At 36.5% G+C, this 20,339-nt stretch overlaps 1 protein-coding gene across 3 annotated transcripts in view; it reads left to right on the top strand.

Moving 5' to 3' along the window:
* The window catches only part of IPO11 (importin 11), an 87,488-nt gene that overhangs the window by 33,647 nt on the left and 33,502 nt on the right, over positions 1–20,339 (top strand). For all 3 annotated transcript variants that reach the window (XM_060761543.2, XM_067464587.1, XM_067464588.1), the window contains exons 12-23: positions 588–631; positions 2,176–2,266; positions 5,357–5,404; positions 7,109–7,214; positions 7,465–7,591; positions 10,754–10,787; positions 10,910–10,950; positions 11,988–12,104; positions 12,768–12,881; positions 14,456–14,571; positions 15,921–15,997; positions 18,434–18,513. In XM_060761543.2, coding sequence (XP_060617526.2) covers positions 588–631; positions 2,176–2,266; positions 5,357–5,404; positions 7,109–7,214; positions 7,465–7,591; positions 10,754–10,787; positions 10,910–10,950; positions 11,988–12,104; positions 12,768–12,881; positions 14,456–14,571; positions 15,921–15,997; positions 18,434–18,513 — 995 coding nt within the window. The remainder of the gene's footprint in view (positions 1–587; positions 632–2,175; positions 2,267–5,356; positions 5,405–7,108; positions 7,215–7,464; positions 7,592–10,753; positions 10,788–10,909; positions 10,951–11,987; positions 12,105–12,767; positions 12,882–14,455; positions 14,572–15,920; positions 15,998–18,433; positions 18,514–20,339) is intronic.

Below are 20,339 nucleotides of genomic sequence, written 5' to 3'. Positions count from 1 at the left end.
TTGTATACTTAAGCTCCCTTTGGTCCCATGAAAAACATTCCAAGAGCTATAGAATACATTGAGCTTTCTCTATCTATTTACAGAAAGGGAGGCCTATTATGGGATGAGGAAAACAAATTCAAATACTTCCCATGTATTCCCTCCCAGAGACCTTGGAAGTCTTTGCCCCTCCACTGGCACAAAAAACAGAAGGGAGAGTACATTGAGAGCAACGTTATACATAGAGCTGGGAGGCAATGTATCCTGATCCATAGAATTAAAAATCAATATACATAACAAAAATCAATATACAAAAATCATATACATAAGAGTCGGAGACGACTGAACGAATGAACAACAACAACATACATAACCTATCAGCTTTCAAGCTAGTGGATGCATAATATTCATTCCCTTGATTCCAATAGGAAAGAAAACATCTAAAGAAGCAAAATTAGGCTTACATTATTGCTCTTACCTCCCCTTTGTCTTGCCTACATGAGCCCAGAAGTATTTTGTACAAGGCAGCTGCTTCACTCTTGGATCTTTCGACCACCACTTCTTGCATTCCTCTGTTAATTCTGTATTTTCTTGCTTCTTTGCGGCAGCTGTGGAAGAAACAGGAGGAGATTCTTGGAAATACAGTATCAGGGTAGGCAAACTGCAGATAATGTGAGATCATATTTCTTTGTTGGAAATGGGTTTAACTCATGATCTTGAGAAGTTACAATACAGTCTATGAACCTGCTCCCACAAAATGACAAAGCATTCAGTCCTAGAAACTGGATACAGCCCAGTCCATATACTGTGCAATGCACACTGATATATGTCAAACCTTCTATTCTATAGCCCAATGACCTCATTTGACTACATAACCAACTCATACCGTTTTGTGAACCCTAGCTGGCTGTTGTACACTAATGCGGATGTTTTGTTTAGATTTATTGATGTCAGGTTTAATTTACTGATGTTAGGTCTTAATTTGATGTTAGACTTTAATGTTACTTTTATATGTGGGGGTTTCCTTGATTTTATGTAGTATCATGGGTTTTATGTAGGCATTGAATGTTTGCCATTGTTATGCTGGAATCCGCCATGAGTCCCCTTGGGAAGATAGGGCAGAATAAAAATAAAGTTGTTGTTGTTGTTGTTGTTATTTGAAACACAACAAGATAAGTCCACAGCAAACAAGATCACTCTGTTGGCTGTTGTATTGGATCACACGTCAGACACTTCCCAAGTGTCTAAGACTGTGTGATGTATCGGCGAATAATGTGTGCAGATCCCAGTAAGGTGGCCTTCTGCAGCTGGTAGATGGTAATTTTGTCAGCACACACACACATACAACTCTTTCCAATTTTTTTCTTCCATATGCAAACAGTTGGTTCTTAATAGTTGGTGCCTAATACAGGCATGGCTCAGGCCCCCTCTACACAGAGATTACAACCCATTTTGATGCGAGCTCCAGTTCACACCCACTTTGAAATTTTTTTTTAACAAAAAGCTCATCAAATATCCTGATTTCTAGCAAAAATACGTTTCTTCCCTCCTGTGTCTGAATGAGGCACAAGAATGAGCGATTTTGGAAGGTAAACAGAAGTGTAAACAGCAGTTGGGGAAGTCTAGGAATGATAAGGCTGCTACACAGCCGAGGAAGGGAAATGAAGCCTCCCCTGTTGGCCCAGTGTTGTTGAAGCTCTATGCCTTGCCTTCAGGAGCTACAAAAGCAATCATTGGTGCAGGTCCTTGCTGGGAGATAAGGAAATAAGCAAAGTAAACTCCTAAATTAATGTTCTTGAGCCTGATTGAAATAGAGATAGGCAACAGATAGGAATATGCTCTGCCAGTGATAGCATATTGAGAGGCATAAATATCTGACCTCCAACTTTTGTTTAGTTTTACTCATGATTTTATCCTATTCCAGAACAATGTTTATGCAATATTTTTTCTCTACTGCAACAGTACTAATAATATTTTCAGTAGTTAATAAACTTTATACCTCATACCTTGATAAACTGGAATGTTCTGTTCCAATTGATTATAATAATTTTTATATTTCTTTGCTTCTGTTTTGACATTAAATTGCTGAATATTTTGAGCATTTGTTTCATGTCCTGTTTAGCAGTGTTCTTTTTAAAACTAATTTGCTCAATCTATTCTTGCCTCCTATAATAAAATGTTCTAATTTATTTTCAGCCATGTACAGAAGTGCTCTTCATTGATATTTTCCATGAATATAATCAGACTCTTACTCCAGTTCTTCTAGAAATGGTTCACTCTCTACAAGGTACTTATTTAGTTTGATTAAGATTATATAGTATATAGAATGATAATGACTTGTACAGTAAAATACTGAATGTTAATTTTGCAGTTATTGTAAACACTTATCTTTCATACTATAAACTAGATAGTCATAACATTTTCCTGAAAAGTGGTTCTGGGTTGCAATTTGGAAGTGTAGTGAAGAAATGCAATAAGCTGCCACACTTTACCTCTAAAATGCTCTCCAGATAGCATTAGTATGGATTTTTTTATGGGGCTCATTGAAGTCTTTTGGTTTAATTACATTTCATGCAAAAAAGCAATTCATTTATGAATTAGCAGAAATCAATAATCTTGTTAACAAAAAAGCTGCATAATTATTTTGTTTTCCATCATCAAAGGAGCCTTTGAGTTTCAAATAGAATTGATAGATACACTGTGTGATTTACAGGAGAGTTTTGTAATTTGATAATCAAACTTTATTGCTTTGCCTATCCAGAGACTACTTTGAACAAAGCCTAATATCAATGTGCTACCTGATGAGCCCCATTTTAACTCTCTAGGCATTGTCATACATCCCAACACAACAGGCAGGCTATCCACTGAGTTATTTGACACAACATTTATTGAACCGAATGGGCCCTTGGTATCTGCTGGGGTTTGGTTCCAGGACCCTCCCACCCTCAGCCCCCATGGATACCAAAATATAGATGCTCATGTCCCATTATATATAATGTCATAATAAAATGGCATCTGTCATATAAAATACCAAATTGATGTTTGCTTTTCGGATTTTTTTTTTTTAGAGTGGGGTGATATTTTCAAGCCATGAATTGTTGAATCTATGACTATAAAAAGTATGTGGATGTGCTGGCTTTAGCCTATAAATCCCTAAATGATTCCTATCTGAAAACATCTTCTCTTATGATCCAGCTATAACACTAAGATCTGTTGGGGAGGTCCTGTTCTTGGTCCTGCCCCTTTCGCAGGTGCAATTGGCGGGGACGAAAGAGACAGGGCCATCCCGGTGGTGGCCCCTCAGCTGTGGCACTCCCTCCCCTTCGAGCTTAGATCGACCCCCTCCCTCCTAGCATTTAGGAAACAACTTAAGACCTGGTTATTCAAGAAGGCATTTGGTGAATGACAGGAATGTGGGAATATGGAAGTAGTTAAAGATAACCTTGGGATCACTGCAAGGTTTAAATCTATTGTTATATGTGATTGTTTTGATATGTGTTGTGTTATACATGCAGGGCATTGGATTTTGCCATTGATTATGTTGTGATCTGCTTTAAATCCCCCCAGGGGTGAGAAAAGCGGTATATAAATACAATAAATAAATCAATGCAGGGCTGACTGTTCTTTCAGTAATGTGAATGAAAGAATAGAAAGGAAACTTATTAGATTTGCAGATGATACCAAATTGGGAGGAACAGCTAATGCACCAGGGGACAGGATCAGAATCCAAAATAACCTTATAGAGAACCTGGCCAAAACTAACAAAATGTATTTCGACCGGGAGAAATATATGATACTAAAGCAGTACTAAAGCAGTACAAGTGAAATGCACAGAAACAGGATGGGTGACACCTGTTTTGAAAGCAGTCCATGTGAAAGAGATCTAGGAGTCTTAGTAGTTCACAAGCTGAACATGGGTTAACTTTGTGATGTGGAAGCTTAAAAAGCCAGTGTGATTCTAGGTTGCATCAATAGAAGAATAGTATCGAGATTGAGGGAAGTAACATTCCTACTATATTCTGGCTGGGTCAAACATCACTTGGAACACTGTGTCCAGTTCTGGGCACCAAGGAGGATTTGGACAAGCTGGGATGTGTTCAGAGAAGGGTAAACAAAATGGCCAAAGGTTTGGAAACCAAGAGGAGCAGCTTAGGGAGCTGGGTATGTTTAGACTGGAGAAAAAAAAGCTAAAAGGGGGCATTGTAGCCATGTTTAACCATTTTAAAGGATGCCAGATTGAGTTTGTTTTCAGTTGCTTTGAAGACTAGGACACACTGGAGCAATTGATTCAAATTGCAGGAAAGAATTTCCCCCTAAACATTAGGAAGAATTTCCTGGTGGTAAGAGTGGGATATGCTGCTTCGGAGCATGGTGATGTCACCTTCTGTGAAGGTTTTAAAGCAGAAACTGGATGGCCATCTGTTAGGTGTGCTTTCATAGCGTGTTCCTGCATGGTATGGAGTTGGACTAGATGTCCATTGTGGTCTATGATTCTAATAGTATATTTCAGAGAAAGGTGGTGCCAAAACAACCTCTTGAGTATTTCTTGCATAAGAAAGCCCCCTGAAATTCATGGGGTTGCTATAAGTTGACAAATGACTTGAAAGCAGACACACTCAATAGTAATGGTGGTACTAGTAGTAGTAATAATAATAAAGACCAAAAAAAGATAGTAAACATTTGTCCCTAAAGTCAGTCATTTAGTGAAGATAAGTATATTTTGCCAGTGTGGAAACAAAACTTTCTATTCTAATAGATTGAAAATATTCTTAACAATCTGAATTACTATGTGTCCCAATAAATTATTTCTTGTGTTACACAAGCAACACAAATTCTTTTCTTGTATAGTTATACAAGCATCTGAAACTACCCTACATTTGATTTTGTCAGACTTATTTATTTATTTATTTACTTTACTTATATACCGCTGTTCTCAGCCCAGGGGCGACTCACAGCGGTGTACAACATAGGAACAACAAAATTCAAGACATAGTATAAAAACAATTCTGGCCCCAGAGTGGCCGTTGGTGTTGGGGGAGGGGCGCTGATGTCACAGGGGACAAGATGGCAACGTCCTCCCGGCTCCCCTTCTTTATTCTGGCCCCAGAGTGGCCGTTGGTGTTGGGGGAGGGGCGCTTAGCAAAGAGATATTTTTGCCAATGTACAAATCACATTCTGTTTCCTGGTACTTGTCTTTTCTATTTGAAGGTTTATTCCTTCTTTAAAATCATTGCACACTTTTTTGCGTTTGCAACAGGAGCATGGCTGTGTCATATATTTAATGAAAGACACTTTTCTGTATTATTACTCTTCTTGCTGAATTGTTTTGTTTGTTTTGTTTTGTTTTACTTTTAAATGTGCATTTGCTGTATTTCAGGCCCCACCAATGTGGATGATACCCAAACTCTACTGATTAAAGATGCCGGTAAATTCAATTTCTACTTCAAATTTGAATGTTACTTGTTTCTTAACTTGTTTAAAGCCCTAAACAGCTCAGGTCCTGGCTTTGGCTGATTGCATCTCCTTGTACAAATCTGCCAGGGCCCAGAGATCTTCAGGAGAGGCCCTTCTCTTGGTCCTACCTCCATCTCAAGCTCGGTTGGTGGGAACAGAAAAAGGCCGTTCCTTCTCAGTGTGTGCCCCTCAACTCTGGAACTCCTCTTTGACCAGGGAAGCCAGAATGCCCTCCTCCCTGAAGTCCTTCCAGCAGCAGGAGAAAACCTTTTTATTCAGGAATGGTTTTAAAGAAGTTTGTAAGATCAAGTCAGAGGGTTCTGTGGTTTTTAGCTCTGATTGTGTTTTTATGGATTTTAACTGTGAATCTTTTAATACCATTGATATTTAATTCTGTTTTAATGTTTGTATATTTTTAGATTTTAAATTGTATTGAAATGTTTTCAATTTAAGTCTCTTTGAGTCTCTTTGTGGAGAGAAAAAGTGTGATATAAATAAACATAATAGTAGTAGTAGTATTAATAATAACTGACATTTAAACCACCTGTAATCTTAAAATAAATAATAGGATAAACAATGTTAAGCAGCCAGAAGTCAACCAGAAGAGATTTAGAATGTTTCCCCACCCCAGGATTGGTCTGCAAAACATCATTTTTTATTTCCAGCTAGATTTAGCAAAATGTTAATCACAAATTTACAGTGGTTGTAAAAATAGTAACCATTAGATAAGAGATTGGTGGTCTTTTCCTTGCCTGGACTGTTTCTAAGAAGATCAGATAGTTTTTAGGTCTATTGGCTGTGATAGTTAAATAGGCTTTCCTTGTTTAGAGACAGTGTGCATTTTCCAGAGATCATTTCATCATTTTCTTCACATAAAGTTGTCTGCTTCTAAAAACACAATTTTTCAGAGCAAAGCAAATCTTCTATTGTCTTTACTTCCTCAAGACAGGTTTTGTGATGCTCTCAGTATCCCCTCCTTTCTGTCACCAAACATAAAGGTTTTCAATAGTCTTGGGCCTGAATCACTGTTAACAAAAAAAATTGTACTTTTCGGAGGACCGTTTTCGTTAAATTTCCAAAAAACAGAAAGGGGAAAAAAGACCAGTGAAACTGATTCAGAGAGACAATATTTCGGAAAGAGTTAAGTCTACAAAATACCTGAGGCAGGGGGATCTGTGGCATCTTTTTCTCTCCCCGGCAGAAGAAGCCTCCTCCATTTTTTCTTGGAAAGTTACCTCCTCCTCAAGAGAGGGCCTGGGCGCTCCCTTTCCCAGTGGCACTTGCATAGGGTGGCCATAGGGAGCATGATGGGAATTGAAGTTTTTCTCTCTGTGTGTCTCTCAGCCAGTAAAAAGCTTGGTGGTATCCATGCTCTGATTGGCTGAGAATAGACACAAGCGGCGACTACAATTCTTGCAGCATGTCTTATTTTAAAAAATAATTCTAAAAAATCAGTAGATTGGTGAATTGTTTTGAAACTTGACAGTTGAGGTAGACGTCATGCAGATAGGCCTTAAAATGGCCTTTGAAGTTTCCTATTGTAGCCAATGGGCGGAATCTCTGCCAAATGAAAACAGAAACACCCCTCCCCTTTCAAGTAACTGTGTGTGTATAATGATGAACAAATATTCCTTGTGAAAACAAAGCTATTTTAAAATACATTTTATCTCTTCAGTGTATAATGCAGTTGGATTGGCAGCATATGAGCTATTTGACAGTGTGGATTTTGATCAATGGTTTAAAAACCAACTACTAGCAGAATTGCAAGTCACCCATAGCAGGTATGTTTATTTGTTTTTTTCTTTGATACTGAAGCCAAATAATTTTTAAAAATTAAAGTATGGAATGACTCCCCTGAAAGGGAATGAGGCAGAATGGGCAAGAACTCTTTATTTTAAAGATGTGTTCATATTTTGTGGGTCAGAATTATAAGTTTGCATCAAATGTGTTTGTCAATGACATTTAAGCAGTTCAGTTCAATTAATGTTAGTAACCCAGACCACAAACAATAATTGTTCTTATACTTCAAAGGTATAAACCAATACGTCGGCGAGTAATCTGGCTAATTGGACAGTGGATTTCTGTGAAATTCAAGTCTGACTTAAGACCTATGCTCTATGAAGCAATCCGTAATTTGCTTCAAGACCAAGACTTAGTGGTAGGTATATCACTGCCTCCTTGACAAATATTGTATATCATTTACCTCTCTTTCTCTTTCAATCTGTAGACAGGTATGTTTAAGAGCCAGATGACTTGTGCAGTATCTTAAGCAAAGAAAGCTGGATTTTAGTTCCTTGTAGTTTTATTCCATAGTTAAACCTTTGCATCTATATGTGTGTGTGTGTGTGTGTGTGTGTGTATGTTCATCTAATGCTTATAGCTTTTATTTCTTCATTTGGCTTGTATTTGAGAGAACAATAGACGTTTACTTCTGTATTTTTCAACCCGAGTATTTATTTATTTATTTCAATATCTGTTAAGGTTGTGTTCTGTTACGGAATTAAATTTAGAAGATTTAGCTGTAATGCAGTTCACAGCATCTGAATTGGTATTTCTAGCTGGCAAGTAATTCAAATCGCAGGAAGAAATGCTGCATAATAGGGTCACATTTTTAATAAAAAAGATAAGACATGCTGCAAGGCATATCATTCTTGTAGCAAACCTATATTGCACTGAATTATTTCCCAACACACCGTTATTTCACAATATTAATTTTTTTCTATCTCTCCTGAGCCAGAGTATCATCAGTACCAAACAAAGAATGTAAATTTCAAATACACTTCACCTTTGTCCTTAACTTTGAAAGCTGAGTGCCATTTTGGTTGCTATTTATGCAGTTCATTCCAATTACCATTTATTTCAGATATAATGTGGTCTGTAGCAAGAATGATATCCATGATTGAATCACAGATCAGAAGCCAGTTACAATTTATTACTTAAATTACAGTGGACAAACTAGGTGGCAGTGAGGTTCCAGATTGATGCTTCTAAAAGCATGGAAGGAAGGAGATGTCACTATGATCCATAAAGATATTATCTTCCTCACCTTCATTTCAGCAGAGGTTTTCAAGTTACAATAGAGATTGCTCTAACATTTGTTTTGATCACTGGATTGTTGCAGTTCCTAAAGGCCTGGTACTATGACTTTACAAGGCATTTGAAGGAGTCTCTCACTTGTCTTCTGTTGGCCTTAATGCAGAATGAGGATTTCAGTGTACTATCTTGGACAGTTTTGTGGGATCAGTTTTTGAAACCTGAAAATGTGGACAAGATGTTTGAGTAATTCAAATGTCTCCATGTCTCTGTGACATTAGAGCTCATTTGAGTTTTACTTGGAGGTTGTTTTGGTGGATCCAGGCAACAGGTACTATATATAGCATGCAAAATAGTCAGTGCTGCAAATAAGAAAGTGGTGTTTTTTTTTCTAGGGGACAGGGGACGTAAACCTTTTTAGACTCTTTGATGGCATATACTTGAGAGGACAATGATTAGTAATGTTAAGATTTGATTAATATACTGTGTTGGGACAATTAAGGCCCAATCTATAGTAACACTATAATACACCTTTGAGACTCATTCTGCCAATGCAAACTGTAGGGCCCATTTAAAGATATACATGCATTTTTAAAATTCGCAGAAAAGTCCAAGTTAAGTCAAATAATGTACTGCAACAGATCCCAGGGTATCCCAGAATGGCTTCCACAAAATTCAAAGCACAGTGTAGACATTCATCCCTTCTAAAGCGCAATACAGAATTCAGAACGAAGGCTGCAGAAAAGTACCAAGGACATGTATTGTTGAAGGCTTGCATGGCTAGACTCACTGGATTGTTGTAAGTTTTTCAGGCTGTGGACCACTCTAACAACTACATGTCAGGCAACACAGAGAAGCCACTGAAATCCACAAGCATGTGGGCAATCTCAACAGAAAGGAAGAAACCATGAAAACAAACAAAATCTGGCTATTTAAAAACTCTAAAACTTTAACAGTAAATAAAGAACAACACTCAAAAACAGTGGAACTCCAGACAAGAAACAATCAGGGACAGCTAATTATCTTTCAACAAAGTATTCCCCCAGGCAGTAAGAAGCCACAACTTGAAACTGCTAGGCCATTAAATGCTAATCAAGGTGGCCAATTGAAACATTCATACCAACCTTCAACAGACAAGAGTTCTTTCTCCCACCCTGGACATTCCACAGATATATAAATCCCATTTTCCTAGTTTCCAACAGACTGAGCATGCCTGCCATAGATGCAGGCGAAACGACAGGAGATAATGCTTCTGGAACATGGCCATACAGCTAAAAATCTTAAAACAACCCAACAAGGACATGGCTGGAGAGCAGGGGGCTAATTGCCCCCCTGGGAATGGCAATTTATTTATTTACTTTATTTATATACCGCTTTTCTCAGCCCTCAGGCGACTCAAAGCGGTGAACAACATCAATACAAAACATCACGAGACAACTATAGGGTTATCTCTGCTCTAAACTTTCCCTTTTTTGCACCCAATGTTTCTCTGAAGTACCCATTCTCATCCCTCCCCAAAATGGGGGGCAGGGGGAATGGACGGACCCACAGAGAGCAGTTTGGAGCCTGGTTCTGTGATTAATGTGATCACTTGCCTGACCTCAAAGCAGTTGCAGATCTGTCAGTTCTAATCACCCTTGCATTGAAACCAGTTCTTCCCCAAACAGTTCTAAAGTACATTATAGTGTCAGTGCAGATGTGCCCCAAGGCTGATTCAGAAGCTGGAGTATTAGCATAAAGTGCATATAAGGGTCCCTTTTCTCATATTTATACATGTGGTAAAGACTTAAGACTTTCATGCCTTTGAGCTTGACTACAAGTGTTTATAATAGTATACGATCTCTTTTATAATTTAGGACTAGTTTATGTCGAGGGATGTCTCTATGTATACAATATATGAAGGTGGGTCTTCTCTGTGGTGGCATCCACCCTGGGGAATGACCAGACCTCACCACTGTCATGTTTTAAGTGTTTTACAGATAATGTGTCTTTTTCTTATTATTACATTGAGATACTTAGTTTAAAGTCTCCTTTACTTTATATTACTATGATATATTGGCTTTATAAGACTTTTGTAAAGAATCATGGAATTTGTCTATATAAAGATATTTCTGATAAAAATAAATACATGTGAATATGTTAAATGTATTTAATGTACACAAGGAGCAATTTTTCAAAACCAAGATCATTTTGAAAGAAAAATATTGTATAAATCATCAGAATATGCATCCCTGTTTGTGTTTTGGTTCAGTTTTTTAAAAATATACATTTTCATATATATTTTCAGGTTCGTATTGAGACAGCTACAACTTTGAAACTTAATATCCTTTTGTGTACTTAAGGTATTCTTGAATGACCAGATCTTTAAAATGCTATTGATTTTATAGCACTTATTTCAAAATACTCATTACAAAGAATTCAGTTTTTCTTAACTGCTTTTTACCTGTGGATGACTTCGAATTTAGAACTGACCAATTCTTGCCAGTAAGTATTTTTCTTTATGAGAGCTGATAAATGGCTCAATACAAGGATATATGTTAAAATGTTGCTCAATGAAAGTATTCCTTTAGGTTTCGTAATATTTAAAATCTTCACACTGCAAAACTTAATGTAGCAATTTACCTTTAAGGCTAGTTTTTATTGTAGCATGCACTTTTGTGGATATAAGTCCACTTCCTCTGATTCAATACTGAGTGGTATTAAAGCTTCAGGTTTAAATCATGTTTATGCAGTTGTGGGAGTTAGGATAGAATGTAATAGGATGAAGAAATATGCAAATGCCTTGCACTAAATTTTTAAAAGGATGGGCAAGGTAATGCAGGTATTTTAGATCTTCAGTAAATCTGCTTACCAAAAGTCAGTTTTCTTGGGTTCAAAATTCTCTCTGAGACTATTCTTTTCAGTTTAGCAAGAACTCCCAACCTGGCAAGCCTCATCACTTTGGCTTGTTTTCCTCCTGATAAGCTACAGAGAAATCATAGTTTCTCCTGGCATATTTTCTTCTCTGACTTGTGTAAGGGGAGACAACCCAAAATGCTGTGCCTGGTATATTCATATGTCATACTATTTAACAATGAACTGAACTGTCGTGGTGTGTTATATTGCTCCTGTTGCATTATGATTTTGATGTCTGAATGTGCCTAGTGTTTCTTAACAAACAAAAACTGAATTTCCTTCTACATTTTCTTGAAAGATCTTCTGGTTTGTTTTCTTGGAGTCGTAGGAGTAGAACTCAAAGTATTTTATATCACTCCTATTCCTCTTATTAGCCTGCTGCAGGCTGCACTAATAGAGCATTATGGAATTGTTGTGGTCCTTAGAGCAGAAAGAGACTACATGCTGATAGTTCTAATCGATGCAACAGAAAATCTAATATTAGATGTTGTAGGATTTTTGTGCCTTGAAAAGAGATCTTTTCTTGGGAAACTTAAATTGACAGTTTTCTAGAATAACTGAACAATCAGTTAAGGTCTATAAGATTGTCCTTACTAACTCAGACCAATATTTCTTTTCTTTTATAGTATCTGGAATCTATGTTTACCCTGCTCTTTCAGCTTCTTCAAGAAGTGAGAGAGTGTGATACTAAGATGCACGTACTTCATGTTCTGTCTTGTGTAATTGAAAGAGTCAATATGCAAGTAAGTTGTTAACTTGAACAGATAAATCTGTTTGGCACATCCAAGTGTGTAGGAGTATAAACCCAATAATAATATTAATTAAAATGGGAAAACAATTTTGTCTGTTCTATAGATCTTTTGGATTGTTTGAGCAATGGGGCCATTTTAAATTAAAGCATTAAGGGTCTCCCATTCCATAGAGCTTTATTACAAGCCTACAAGCTATCAAGATCTTTTCTCTGGCATTGTTTGTTTTCTCTTATCCTGAACAAGCAAGCAGTGCCTTCAAGAGATAACAGCAACCCAGCACTGTCTTCCTACACATTATAGTGTTCCTATTTATTTGTGATGTGTATTATAGAGTTATGAAACTATAGTACAATTCCTGTATTGGTTGACTGATTAATAATTGTGTGGGAGCCCTGATACCCCCTACCTCAAATGGGTCAATGACTCCTGAAAAAGTTACACACTTCATCTGAAACAACAAAAAAAATAGTTAAAAAGAGGATTAACCAAGAAATTGGTACAGTTAGCTCCGCTATTATTATTATTATTATTATTATTATTATTATTATTATCATCATCATCATCCTCGGAGAGGAACACCAAGTTTTACTTGTGCAAACTGAGTTCTTAATTTATAAACATTCATTAATGTATCAAATGGCATTTTCATTATAGATAAGGCCTTATGTAGGATGCCTGGTGCAATATCTACCTCTCCTTTGGAAACAAAGTGAAGAGCACAATATGTTGAGATGTGCTATCCTCACTACTCTAATTCATCTTGTCCAGGTAAGATATTTGAGTCTTCTGTTTTTCTTCCCTGTTATTATTGGCTTCTGAATTATCTGTATCATTGATAAAATAGATAAAATAATGCAGGATTTACAGCAATATGTTGGAATTGTACCCCAACCTCATAAGAGGAGTGCTCTGGTCAGTTTAGAACATGCAACTTATAGTTCAGTTCAGAATACCTTTTTCAGACTCCCAAATGCTTAGCTTTAGGACTTGCTGCCAGTTTTGGATATAACTGTTTCTCTTATATGTAGAATCATAGAATCCAACCCCCTGCCAAGAAGCAGGAAAATCGCATTGTATATGTAATTATATATATAGTAAATTGACATGGTTCTGAAGAATGAGAAAGTATTCCATTTCCTTTCTTTCCTCCTAAATTGTTCCTGTATATTTCAGGGAGGGAATTTTAAAACTCATTGCATGCATGCCCCTCAAAAAATACTTATAAGCTGTTGAAGATCTGAACTTGACAATCGGCTCTCTCTCCCTCCATGAACCTTGTATTTTACTTGTCAGATGACCCCATAATTTTATGTCTTCTATGATTTGAACCATAGACTTAATTTCTAGAATTATCCTGAAATCTCCTCAAATTATCCTCAAATATCCTTTTTAAAATTTTTGTTTTCTAAAATAAGAGGTAGAAATCATATGACTCTCCTGGTATTATAGTGCAACTCCCAGCATTCTTCCTCATCAACTATAGCTGCAGGAAATTGGAGTGCAACCATATGTGGAAGATTGTATCTATTGTAGTTTAAGTGAGAAGATCTGGTACTTATTTATGGCATCGGATCGCTGCCTAAATATGTAACCTGCCTTGAGTTGCCTATATGGTGAGAAGGGCAGGGTATAAATATGATAAATAAAGAAATAATTTTATATATGCTTCATAAAAATAGATGTCCCACTGTACACATTTAAAAACTTTCGTTTACTACTGAGTAACAGGTTCACAAACTCCAGGTTCAAATTTTGAATTTCTCAAGGAAGATTGAATATATTTAACTCTACTCCTAGCTCTCTCCGGGATAATTTATTCTGATTTGTGTATAGCTTAATTCTTTCTAATTCTGTTATACAGAAATATGAAGAACTATTGTGAGAGAAAGATGTGAGGCACATTGTAATTATTTTTAATTTTCGAAAAGGCATTCTCTCATGACTGTAGTACATGGCTGTAGTAATAATTCCTCCTCCAATATTATCCTCAACTCTGTAACATCTGGGAACAGCTGGGTGTGTAGTGATGTACACTTTACTTCCTTGCCAGTCACTTCCAGTTTTCAGATAGAATTGAAATATGCAGCTGTAGTTTGAAGGAATAAAATAGCTTCTTTTCTCACAACTCTTTGATCTGAAGAATATAGTGCTGTATTACATGTCCTGGTAAAATGTTGTTTTGTATTTTATATTCAATCACTTATCTAATGTTTTCAGTGCTTAGTTGCTTAGACTCTACTGTTCTAAAATTCTTTTAATTCTAATAATCTGTTTAATTATAACAATCTATCTTGAATAAAAAATAACAGGATGTTATGATCAGTGTTTCATTATTTTTATAGGGCTTAGGAGCAGATAGCAAGAATCTTTATCCATTCCTTCTCCCTGTTATTCAACTAAGCACTGATGTTTCTCAACCTCCACATGTGTATCTTCTAGAAGATGGATTGGAACTCTGGTAAGTCTTATTTTCTTTTGTGCTATTACAAGAGTAAAGCAGAACAATCTATACTTGTATTTGGCTGAGTGCAGTATCAGACGGCTTCTTGCTCATGAAATCGGCTTGGCTCCAATTTGTTTCATAAGGATCAAGAAGACAGAACATATTGTAAAGAAAAAAAATTAACTTTATGGCTTTGCAGCGCACATTTTACTGCAAATATTAAGACAACAAAAGCATAGCAGAATGTCATGCCACAGTCCACTTCAAAAAGGGTGATGACATGCAGCTGTTAATAAAATGCTGTAGTATATAAAAAGCCATATGTTAAAATTCATAAAATATATAGTGGTTTATTTGGATGATTTTAAAGTGATTTCACTGTGGAATTTAGGTTTCTTTGTTTTTTTGGGGTTTTTTTTCTTTCTCAAGATCATTGGCAAACAGGGAAAGTCAAACCAAGATCAAGGCCAGCTAAGAGGACATGGTTTCCAGGGAGAAATGACAGGGTTACAAAGATTACACAAAGCATGTTACAGTGTCTTTGTTTTATTATATTCTAAATATTTTTAATCTCATTTAAAATCTGATTTTAATTTATATTTTTAACTACTTGAATCTTGTGCTGAGGAGAAATTGGATATAAATTAATTAAATAAGTAACATCACTTATCGTGGTAATAACCTTGACATGATACTATAAGCAACCCTTTTCCATCTGTCATTTGTGCAGTATTTACATGCAACAGATGAGGATTAAGAGGGAGAAAATTCCTCTGTCAGTGAACTCTAGGTTCCCACAAAATGACACTTCAGAACATGGATAGGACAATAGGGAAGTCTATTATCTTAATGTTTTCCAGATAGTAGGGAGAGGGTTGGGAAGAAGCAGAAACTGTAGAAAGGGTTTTTGAGACATTGCAAAGGTAGAGTATGGCAAGAATTTAGAATAATTTATTAGCATATCACTTTAGAGCAGTGGTTCTCAACATGTGGGTCCCCAGATATTTTGATCTTCAGCTCCCAGAAATCCTAACAGCTGGTAAACTGGCTGGGATTTCAGGAAGTTGTAGGTCAAAACACCTGGGGATCCACAGGCTGAGAACCACTGCTTTAGAGTTACACTGGTGGAAAGAACATTTACCCCTCCCTCTACTTCTTTTCTGCTTAAGAGATAATTTCTCAGTTGCATAAAATTTTTAGCACTTTTCACCAGTGTTTTAAATAATAAACGTGAGTGACACTTGTGGAAACTGCTGAACTTGAAAGTTGACCAGAGTGGAATTATGGTTTTTTTAGTAGTTTCTCTTGATTCTGGGACATTGTGTTTTACAGTGTGTTTGATTTTATTTTTCCCTTTCCCCTAGGCTAGTGACACTAGAAAATAGTCCCTGCCTTACCTCAGAACTGCTGAGAATTTTTCAGAATATGTCTGCTCTTCTTGGTGAGCTATCACTCTTTGAATCTACATGTTTACTCGTGAATTTTAACTCGTTAACCAAATCCCCATACTAAGTCTATGAGAAACAAAAAATAGAGTTCCTCCAGAACTGCAAGCACCATTTCAACCAAATTTTGATCATTTGTTCACACTATCATTACCAACCTTTCTATCAATTTACATTGCAATAGCAGCAATAGCTAACATAGTGGAAGCAATCAAGTTTTGACAGAGCGGATGTTTAATCAACATTTTTGATGTGAAGATGATGTAATCCACTGAAACTGACATTGGAATTGGACTCCCTGGGTTAAACTCCATAAGAAAAACTTAAGTTTAAATACAATTTACGATGTTTCCAGGTATATAGAAACTACGATAATTTGTGCTTGCTTTAAAAGTTTATACTTTATTTTCTCCTAAACCTTTTTAGATATTCCAATTTAAAGTGAAATTATATGTATACATGATCTTTCTACTTTGTAAAACTCTAAATTCAACCCCCAAAGTTGAGCCTCCCTTATCTGGAATTCTGAAATTGTCTGCATGAGTGGCTGAGATAGGGACACCTTTGTTTTCTGATGGTTGAGTATACACAGACTTTGCCTCATGCACACAATTATTCAAAATGTTGTGTGAAAGTACCATCAGAATATGCATATACATTGTATATAAGACATAAATGAATTTTCTGTTTTGACTTGGGTTCCACCTAGAAATATCCAAAATCCCAAACCCTTCTGATATCAAGCATTTCAAATAAAGGATGCTAAATGTGTACATGCATTCATACAGTTAATATGACTGCACTGAAGCCAGCATTTTTTTTAAAAAAAATAATGTTCCTGAATTCTCCTTTTGCTTCTTTTCTCTCTCTTTACACCTGGAAGTGCTTTGGCATAGAGGTTCCTTCTCCTGGGCAGAAGGGCAGAAGCAAGTCTAAATTAGCTTTGGAAGTGATGATTTATGGTTTTCATCTACTCTTATTTGCTTCAGGGTAGCGTTGCTTTCCACCAGCATATAATGCAATATGATGAGAGTCGGGGGAGGAGAAGAGTGATCTTCTCTAGCATTTCTTTGTTATAGTCAAATTCTGAAACTATGAATTCTACAAGAATTCTGTATTCTGAAGATCCAAATTAGGTATTCACAATTTTGTCTGCAAAATAAATCAGTTATCTAATCCTGTTTGTTTACTCTGTAGAAGTATATTAATTAGGTCGCTTGATTCAGAAATGTGTAAACACCGGGAAGAAGCTTTTAGCAGTTGCCTGCATTGGGATTTGGCATTGTGTATCTCTTACTAGCATTAAGTTTACCTTTCTTCATTAGCTGACTCTTCTCCATAAATACAGGCAGTCCCTGAGTTGCAAACATCCAATTTACAAACGACTCATAATTAAGAATGAGGGTGAGACAACAGGAAGTTAGAGAAATCTACCCCTTGGAAGGAGATTCACTCCTGAAAGAGTTATCATGGGAAAGTGTCTCAACTGAAGCTTTATTACCAATCTTTGTTTCCACAACAAGCCAAGTTTTTCAAAATCCATTTATCACAGGGACAGAAAGTGAGGTGAAATTTTCTGAATGGGTACAGACAGCAAAACAAGCACCACAGGGGTGTTAAGCCTTCTCTATGCTATCCGAAGCTTATTTATATATATGACTGGAGTTACACTTAAACTTGTATCTGTTCTGACTTACATACAAATTCAACTGAAGAACGACCCTCAGAACCTATCTTGTTTGTAACTTGAGGACTGCCTGTAATACCAATAGTATACTTTAATGTGCACTTTTTAGCGGTAGCTGATAGAAGGTGCCATTTTGTATTGATGAGAATGCTCTTTACATTATATTATTTCAAACTCATCTTGTGTAAGCAAGAATAACCATGAGATACATTAGGCAACTTTAAGGCACACATACACACACAAAAGATTGCTAGATCTCTGCCCATAAGATTATTAATATTATTATGTTTATTTATATCCCGCTTTTTCTGTCCACGTGAAGACACAAAACAGAAGTCTCTACCCATAAGAACTTAATAGGAAATTATAATCTTTTTGTACTACTGACCTGTAGCTCTGGTGACAATGTAGCAGCAGCCTTTCTATTATCATTTGATACCAAGAACGAATAGAAATAAAATGCCTGCCTTTTTATATGTAGTCTCAAGGACACATTTAAAGAGCTTTTATAGATTCCTGTGTTTCAGGTTACTGGTGAAATTTTATTACTTTGATGCTCAAATGTTTCAGGAAGCTTAGGCCTTTAATTTTCATATGAACATAAATATGCTTAGTAGTGATTTTATGGTAGTTTTAAAAGAGAAAAATACTCAATTGTAGTGTGAGAAATATATCCCACTCTTTTTAATTCAGTAGTCTTAAATCATGGCAAAGCTAATAAAATGATCTGCTGCTTATTTTATAGAATTAAGTTCAGAAAACCTCAGAACTTGCTTTAAGATCATCAATGGCTATCTGTTTTTGTCTCCTTCTGAATTTCTTCAGGTATGTATAAAATCAGAATCATTGAAATTTATACACAGTTTTGCTTATCTATGTAATTCAGTATTTGGTTGAGGCAGACACCTGGCTATTCCTGCTTATGACAAAAGTATCACCAATCCATGGTGTGTAAAGCCAGATGATGAGCACACTGATCTCTGAATCTATGCCATTTTACAAATCAGCTTTGTAAAGGACTGCCAGCTGGATAACTAATCACAGTTTGATGTTGGTTTCAAAAATATAGTCTATGCAACCTGGGATTTATTGTTGTATCTGACATTGATTAATCCCATGAAACAATGATTGCTAATGAGTGACATAAACAAGAATGAATGTATTGAGCAAAATGTATAATTGAATAGTTGGGAGCTCTAAGGCAACTAATGGAAGTAACAGAAATTGCTTTAAATAAAAAAAATCACATTAAAATGGGAGTAGATTTATATTAGGGGATATGTCTGCAGCCAGTCACACACATGTGAAAGGAGACTTGGAAAACCACAGGAAAATACCAAGCAAAAAGCAATCAGAATTATTCACACTTCCTTATTGTTCTCTGGAGCAGATCTATCAACCTCTATTTTCGTCACTTCTGCATTCCTGAATTTTCTCAGGAACAGTGCACATTCAGTAACATTTGAAATACAAAAGGAAGGAAGCAGGAGGGGAAAAAAAGAATGTGGTGGCACCTTCAAGACAACTGTGATTTTAGCATGAACATTTATGGTTGTAAACCCACTTGTTCATATACTGTTCAGAGAAAATATAGTTGTCTTTAAAACTACCTTAAGTCTTTGGCTGTAGGAGAGATGAGAGAATATTTCACAATGTTTAAGGCTTTTTAATGGTGTGATTAAATATTTATAGTTTTCTTGATTACTGCATATAATTTGGTTTAGAAAGGAGCATCTGCTTTGTTTTGTGTTCTTGTTGTTTAATACTGTTACCAGGTATTCTTAAAATTAGTTACCATGGTAGGCTCTATCTAACAGACTGCTTCATCATTTTGAAGGGCCCCTTGCTGTATTCTTTTGAAATGCCTATAGTTACTGTTGTCTTCTAGTTCCAGAGTTGCACAGCACACGAAAACCCTTACAAACTAAAGAGAAGGCTTTTAGCTTGTATTTTCCCTTGTTTGTCAACTTCATGCAGATACAAATGATAGCCAAATGTGATTGTCTTATGCAAATGTAAATGTTTTCTCAAAACAGAAATTTAAATTATAGTAAATAACTAGCTTTGACCTGGCGATTTCCGGGTTACTTGAGACAGGCATTGCTTGTTTTGGGAAGTTTAGTAATATCTCTGCATGCAGGGTGAACTACAACTCCCACATGGGTGGGTCATTCCCTCCCCTCCCCCCCAAATCCCTCCAGTCGGCCTGATGTATTTGAAAAGGGCACTGTTTGTTTTGGGGTGTTAGGTAATATCAGTTTGGTAATTTATAGCTCTATTCTTAGAAAAAACAGTCTTTCCTGGTTTTTTTAATGACTGCTCCCATTAGAAAATGCATAAGGATATGGGTGAACTGCAATTCATAAAATCGTGGGCCAATCACCACAAACCCCACCAGTATTCAAAGTTGGCCATGTTGGGTCAGTGTGCCAGGTTTGGTCCAGATCCGACGTTGGCTTTGTTCAATGCTCCTTGGATAAGAGTGAACTACAACTCCCAGATCTGAGGTCAGTAACTCCCAAACCAGACCTGTATGCACAGTTGGCCATGTTGGGTCTGTGTGCCAAGTGTGGTCCAGATGTTGTCTGGGTTCAGAGCTCACTGGATAAGGATAAACTACAACTCCCAGAGCCAAGGTCATTCACCCCCAA

This window comes from Anolis sagrei, chromosome 2, assembly GCF_037176765.1.
Source record: "Anolis sagrei isolate rAnoSag1 chromosome 2, rAnoSag1.mat, whole genome shotgun sequence".
NCBI lineage: Eukaryota > Metazoa > Chordata > Lepidosauria > Squamata > Dactyloidae > Anolis > Anolis sagrei.
Note: the sequence above shows the minus strand (reverse complement) of the source record. Positions and strands in the feature narration are given on the sequence as shown.